Source organism: Danio aesculapii, chromosome 1 (assembly GCF_903798145.1).
Source record: "Danio aesculapii chromosome 1, fDanAes4.1, whole genome shotgun sequence".
NCBI classification, from domain to species: domain Eukaryota; kingdom Metazoa; phylum Chordata; class Actinopteri; order Cypriniformes; family Danionidae; genus Danio; species Danio aesculapii.
The window spans coordinates 28,781,446-28,788,899 of record NC_079435.1 but is presented as its reverse complement, the minus strand read 5'-3'; the positions used below and the strand labels follow the sequence as shown (position 1 = coordinate 28,788,899).

The window sequence follows — 7,454 nt, the reverse complement described above, 5'->3', positions numbered from 1 at the left end:
GAGTGTGATGAAGTAAACGTAGGTATTTTGCTGACATCAGCACTGCGCCAAAATGGACAGTTCCATCTGCCTGCGCTATCGAGTTGTCAGCTTGAGGGATTGTGCGAACATCCTCAATAGACAGAAATCATTATTTGCCCCTTTAAAGTTAAAATAAACCATAGATCAGCTCATTCGTCGCATTTCTTTGGGTTCTTTCCATCTAAAACAACTGCAGTGAGGAAGGTTATTGCGAGGAGAAGCGTGGGTAAATTATTGATTGGGACGGTCCTGCTATAAAAGGAGTCGCCGCCGGAGTTCAGCTCCTTATCGTCAAACGCCAAGATGAGCTACGGATCCGACATCTACTCTGCCTCTTCCTACCGGAAGATCTTCGGGGATTCCACCCGCTTCTCAGCCTCTCCATCCCGGTTGAGCAGCTCCCGGAGCGGGTTTAAATCCCAGTCTGTGAACCGCCCCAACATCCCAAGCTCCTACAAGCGCTCCACCCGATCTGGCTTCCCGGCTTCTTCTCTGACTCTGGACAGCTTCGACTTTACCCAGAGCACCGTGCTTAACAATGAGTTTAAAATCATCCGCACTAATGAGAAGGAGCAGATGCAAGGGCTCAACGACCGTTTCGCGATGTTCATTGAGAAAGTTCGCAATCTGGAGCAGCACAACAAAGTGCTGGAAACCGAACTCGTGACTCTTCGACAGCGCCAAACAGAACCGTCCCGTCTCGCCGAACTTTACCAGCAGGAGATCCGTGAGCTGCGCTCCCAACTCGAGGAACTCAACGCCGAGAAGAATCAGATGATGTTCGAGCGCGACAGTATCGAGGAAGACCTACAGAAACTTCACGAGAAGTTTGAGGAAGAGATGAGAATGCGCGAGGAGGCCGAGCAAACCCTGAGAGCTTTCAAGAAGGACGTGGACAACGCCTCCATGGTGCGTCTAGACCTAGAGAAAAAGGTCGAATCTCTTCTGGATGAAATCAACTTTTTGAGGAAGGTGCACGAGGAGGAGGTGGCCGAGCTCATGAACATGATCCAGGCTAGCCAGGTGTCCGTGGAGATGGAAGTGGCCAAACCCGACCTTACCTCCGCCCTAAAGGATATTCGCGGCCAATATGAAGCAATGGCGAGCAAGAACTTGCAGTCGGCTGAAGAATGGTACAAGTCCAAGTTCGCCGATCTCAGCGAACAGGCCAACAAGAGCAACGAGTTCATTCGCGCTAGCAGGGAAGAGCTCAACGAGTTCAGGAGGCAGCTGCAGTCCAAGACCATCGAGATCGAGAGTCTGAAGGGCACAAATGAATCTCTTGAAAGGCAGATTCATGAGATGGAGGACAGGCACAACGCCGAGGTCATGGGCTACCAGGTTGGTTTTTCCAGTTGTTCAACAGAGTTGAAGGATGATGTCATGTCAGTAGAGTTGTATTTCACTGTTTTGTTTCTTTGGTTAAAAATAGGGAAATGTTTTCTTAAAACAAGCATTCGATATAATTGTATCACCGGTTATATCATTCAGTAGATCCTTGCGCTCCAGTTATTCAGACAGCAGACAAAAGGTGTCTGTGAAATGGGCGTGACCGCACTGACTGTGAATGTTACTGCTTCTCTGTCCATGGTGCTAAAACTAATCTTCTTCAAACTGAAAATAAGTTTAAAAAAAGATACATTAATTAATTCAACCATTAATTCTGCAGACATGTTAACCCTAAAACAGAATCCAAATTTAATGCAAAATTAAAAAGAAGTAAATCACTAAATAAAAACAGGAAATTCCCTGATACTAAATACTATGCATCCTGCCCCTTTGCTTACAGATTTTCTTTTTTTTTTCAATGTGAGAACAGTTACTTTATGTTTCTTCATGGATATTTTGTGAAATGTTGTCCCAACCTAACCTTTCCTAAATAAAACAGTTATAAAATATTTATAAAAAGTGTTGTTAAAATGAATAAATAAATAAACAAACAAAAAACATTCAAGTAAACAAATGAAATAAAGTAAAGGTAGATTATTATTATTTCTTTCTTTCTTGCATGTATTGTCTTAAATTAAAGCTTCTTTATTGATAAGTTATACAAAGGACTTAAACATTTAAAAAAAATCACTGCACAAAAAGGGTTTTTATTGTGGAAAAGTATATATCTTTTTAAAGTATATATTTTTTGGATTATTTAAATATTTATGAATAAAATATAAATAGAGAGAGAGAGAGAGAGAGAGAGAGAGAGAGAGAGAGAGAGAGAGAGAGAGAGAGAGAGAAGAAAGAAATGTTCATGTTTTTTTGGGAACTTAAAACAATCCCTCTTTTTTATTGCTGCAAAAATCCTTTGGAAAATGTGTTATTCAAACATTAATTTAAATATCTTCATCATCCAACCAAATATGTAAATTTAAATGCAGCAGCTTTAATTATAATTATCACATCATCTATCACATCAATTAGGATTCCATTGGAGAGCTGGAGAATGATCTGAGGACCACTAAGAGTGAGATGGCCCGTCATCTTAGGGAGTATCAAGACTTGCTGAATGTCAAGATGGCGCTTGACATTGAAATAGCTGCTTACAGGTAATAAACCATTATTGTTATTGAAATATAAGGTGTTCGCTGTAAAAAAATGTTTATGATGTAACACCTGTGACCTAAATGAAAATCAGTATTGCTCTTATTGACTTGCACCATTCACTATAATACCTTCTCCCCCACCGCCTTCTCTTTGTTTACCGTCTATGTTATTGTCCATCTCAGGAAGCTGTTGGAAGGGGAGGAGACGCGTATCAGCACAGGCATCACCTACCCCACCCCTGCCTCAATGTCCAGCTACAGCTATCAGTCCCGCCTGTACAGCAGCACCAGCATGAGCGCAAAGAAGGAGGTCAAGGATGATGACGACAAACATCAGCAGAGCGGCAAACCCGGCAAAGGCTCCTCCCAGTCTGACGACTCCAAGAAGAATGACAAGATCGACTCCGGAGATGTGAATTCCACCAACCAGAAAAACTAAAATTCTCACCCCTTATTAATCCTCTTCTCCCTCTGCCTTCTCCATTACCCCTTTCCTTTCTCCAAGCAATCTCTCTCCACAAAAGGGGGTCTCAGAGAGGAATCTAGGTGTTTTAGTTTATTCTCTACTCAATAAACCTCCCACTCAGTCACAGGGCAGCAGTCCCATTGTAGCAAATCACTTGCAACTCAGTGCACCCCAGGTGTCACAGTCTTGGATGCACATAATCTATTTCCAGGTGCTCTCGGAATCATATCAACACTGTTTATCTGCACTATAATGGGCTTCTCTTGGCACATTGTTAAGGAAATATATAAATGTGAAGGTAACTTTTTGTACTGCAATCTTTCCAAAATCCAGCACAAAATTGACTTGCAATAATACTGTTTGTGTCACAATGTAAGCTGTAAGCAACAACAAAGTCATTATTCACTGCAAAACATAAAATAATATATATATATATATATATATATATAAAATACCTATATGTTTAGTCTTGTTTCTTGTCGAAATATCTAGAAATACTAACGCAATCTCATGGCAATTCGTAACTTTTTGATTTAGTGGCTAATTCATATGAACTCGTACGATCTAATTCGTACAATTTAGTATGATTTGCTCATCACCCAATGACATTTGGGGTTAGGGGTGGGTTTAGGTGCCACGCCTCCTTTTTAAAATCGTACATTTTCGTATGACTCAACTCATACGAATTCGTACAAATTAGCCACTAAACTGACAAAACGTAAAATACTTACGTTTCCTCATGAGGTCAGGTTGGAAATACTTAAATCAAGCATTTTTTTCTGGACAAATACAAATTATTGTCTTGTTTTCAAAATCATAATATGTTATCATAATTATTTTTTCCTCTGAAATTAAGCTAAATAATCTGTCAGTGGGGTAAGTAAAATAATCTGAAGACAAGACTACACTGCCCAAATGTACTGCTTACTTTTAGAAAAAAAAAAAACTATTCATTTATTTAGATTTATCGTTTTATTTTAATTTATCGAAACACACAATAATAATTTTTGCTCCTGGAAAATGCTTCTTGATTGCAAAATTCTAGATGTTTCAATCTGAAACAAGTCAAAACCTCTAAGAAATATTATTATTATTAATTTATTATTATTATTATTTGTCATTGTTGTCAGGGATTATTTGTGTATCAGAAATGCTTCTGTTTTCTGATCACTGTTAAGCATATAAGGCATTCCCGCCAATCAACCAGTCAATGAATCAATCAACCAGTTAATCAATCAACCAATCAATCAGTTTCTAACCTTCATCCAAATTCCTCTCCAAGACTACTCAATCCCATTCGAAACATCTTCTAACCCAACCCTCTTGCCCTTGAAAAACGACAAGGATTTGAGCATAATATGTAGTCCTCACTGCATGAGGTATATCTGCTGTTTGCATGGTGACTGTATGTGGGTCCTGTAAGAGTTTACTTTCATAGTGGTGTGCCTGCCATGCCTCTCAGTTCTTCAGGCTGTAGTTTGTCCACCAGCCAATTGGCAGGACTGGGAGCGAGAATGTTACACAATACTGCTGAAGCCTTTCACATGCTGCTAAATGCTTGAGATCAATAAAAATTCTGACAAATACCGTCAGTCAAGTCAGGGCACTTAAATGTATGTAGCATCTCATTCATATCAGCTGTCAGAATTTAAGGGAAGAGGAGGAGTTATGGGGGAAATAGAGGGACAGGTTTTGTGAAAGCTTGGTAAATAGAGAGAAAGTAGGAGTTTGAGAGAGAAAGGGTCATGTGAGCCAGTTCAGTTTGACCTCGTTTCTGAGTTTGTTTGTTTGTTTTTTCTTTTTTCAGAATTGTCAGCCCAATCTCACAAGGAAATGTTTGTATTGTCATAAAAGTAGCCAATTCCAAACTTAATATGAGTTATGTAACTCATATAAACTGTCATTGGGAGAATAGCTAATTATATTAAAATGTGCGAATGAGATTGTACAAATTAATACAAATTAGCATCTAAATCAAAGTCATGTATTTCAGTGATATTGCAGTGGAATTGCTTGAATTTGGGTAGATAATACAGATATTCTGAGTTTGTTAGGGAAAGTAATTGTATTTAAATGTTAGTGAACGCATAAATATTTCAAGTTTATCGGTAACACTTTACAATAAGGTTCATTAGTTAATGCATTTACTAACATGAACTAATCATGAACAACACTTGTACAGCATTTATTAATCATAATTGAACATTTACTAATGCTTTATTAACATCCAAGTCCATGCTTGTTAACATTAGCTAATGCAGCGTGAGTTAACATGAGCTAACAATGAACAACCGTATTTTCATTAACTAATGTTAACTAACATGAACAAATACTGTAGTAAATGTATTGCTCATTGTTTGTTCATGTTAGTAAATGCATTAATTAACATTACCTAATGAACCTTATTGTAAAGTGTGACCAGTTTATCCTTGTATACTTGTGGATTCCTGAAGCACATTGACAGTATGGAAACGCGGTCACTAACACAACTATCATAATGCATCGTAAACACCTCAACTTTGTACTTGAATCAAGTTCTCTACACACAGTGTACTCTCATACAAAGAAGCCATCGTTACGATGACCTTTCATTAAGCATAGATCAACAATTTAAATGTCCAGTAAATGCTAGTAAAAAACACCTCTGCTACACTGCCAGGTTTTGAAACCACTTGCCTCTTGCCTCCATGTCCTGGCTTTGTTAAGCCTGACTTGCTGCACTGTTTCAAACGATAGTTTGAAGGGTTTGATATAATTGGTCTTAAAGGAATGCTCCACTTTTTTTTTTTGAAAATAGGCTCATTTTACAACTCCTGTAGAGTTAAACAGTTGAAATTTACCATTTATGAATCCATTCAGCCGATCTCAAAATCTGGCAGGAGCACTTTTAACCTAACTTAGCATAGATAATTGAATGAGATTAGAACATTAGCATCTCAAAATTGACCAAAACATTTTCCTATTTAAACTCCTCTATAGTTGCATCATGTACTAAAGCTGATGAGAAATGAAAAGTAGCTATTTTCTAGTCTGATATGGCATTATCAATCTTTGCTGTCGTACTATGGTTGCAGAAGGTGCAATGATATTACGCAGATTGTCTGAAACTCTGCTACAGATCTACAGAAGAGTCAAGTTATAAATAGAAAAATTATCTACAGCAAAAATAATACTTTGATTATTTTTGTTCGAGATGCTAATCTGATTTAATGATCTATGCTAAGCAAAACGTTTTAAAAGTGGAGTGTTCCTTTAATTCACCGTATAAGATTCACCTAATGGGTATCGAAGTGAATGGATTCCCTTCTCAGTCAGAATTCATTTTTCTGATAAACACTGTGACATTGGCATGATTAGCTGTAAGAGAATGTCAGGCAAATCTCAAATGTTGTCTTTCCATTCTCACAGATGCTCTGTTAACTAAACATGGTAACTCTGTCAAGGAAATATATCTGAATCTGAATGTTTTGACATTTTTTGAGGGTTGCAGAAAGCAAAGGGAGACAGACTGTCAAACCTGCACTGCCAAACTTTTGTAATGCATGTGCGATCAACATTGCTTCATAAAAAGCCAACCCACTTTTACACCAATGCAGCCCATCTAAAAATGCTACTATTAATGTATGAATGCTGTAGGTTTTGAAAATGCCTTAAGCCACCAGCAGCATTCTGAGTTTGGCTGGGTGTGCTTTAACCTGTTATTTCTGCTGAGAATGTGACCTTGTTTTGCTAGCTAGTGTATAGGGGCCACTGTTTATTGGATGACTGGAATCTGTAGGAGCTGAATGTAGTTGATGTAACTTCTGTTTAGTCATTATCTAATTGCTGTATGGCACATGACCAATAAAGACTTGACATTATGAAGCCCATCTTAATGTGTTTGTCCTTGTTAAATTTAATGATCCAATTACTGTTACAATACTGCAAACACACCCTTAAAAATACAAGGTTTTTATTTGGATTGATGGTTCATGAAACTTTTATATTCACCAAAACCTTTTTTTAAAGCATGTAAGTGCATTTAGATGAATCAAATGTTCTTCACACTAATAAATTAATGTGTTTTAAGAATTGTAGTTTTTTTTGTGGCACCAAAAATAGTTTTTATAAGACATCACTTCAGAAATTGTCTTTTGAAACCTTTATTTAAAAGAGTGTACACTCTCAGAAATAAAGGTACGCGAGCTGTCACTGGGGTGGTACCTTTTTAAAAGGTACAAATTTGTACCTACAAGGTCCATTTTAATACCTCAAGGGTACATATTAGTACCTAAAAAGTACAAAAATATTCCTCTTAAAATTTTTGGTACTAATATATACTTTTGAGGTATGGACCAATATGGACCCTTCAAGTACAAATATGTACCTTTTGAAAAGGTACCACCCCAGTGACAGCTTGCGTACCTTTATTTCTGAGAGTGTAGAGT

At 37.7% G+C, this 7,454-nt stretch overlaps 1 protein-coding gene across 1 annotated transcript; it reads left to right on the top strand.

Moving 5' to 3' along the window:
* The first annotated feature begins 228 nt into the window (after positions 1-228).
* On the top strand, positions 229-3,435 carry inab (internexin neuronal intermediate filament protein, alpha b). Its single transcript, XM_056458339.1, has 3 exons — positions 229-1,362; positions 2,440-2,564; positions 2,745-3,435. The coding sequence occupies exons 1-3, from the start codon at positions 325-327 to the stop codon at positions 2,998-3,000; spliced, it is 1,419 nt and encodes a 472-aa protein (XP_056314314.1). The 5' UTR covers positions 229-324; the 3' UTR covers positions 3,001-3,435.
* Positions 3,436-7,454: the final 4,019 nt, after the last annotated feature.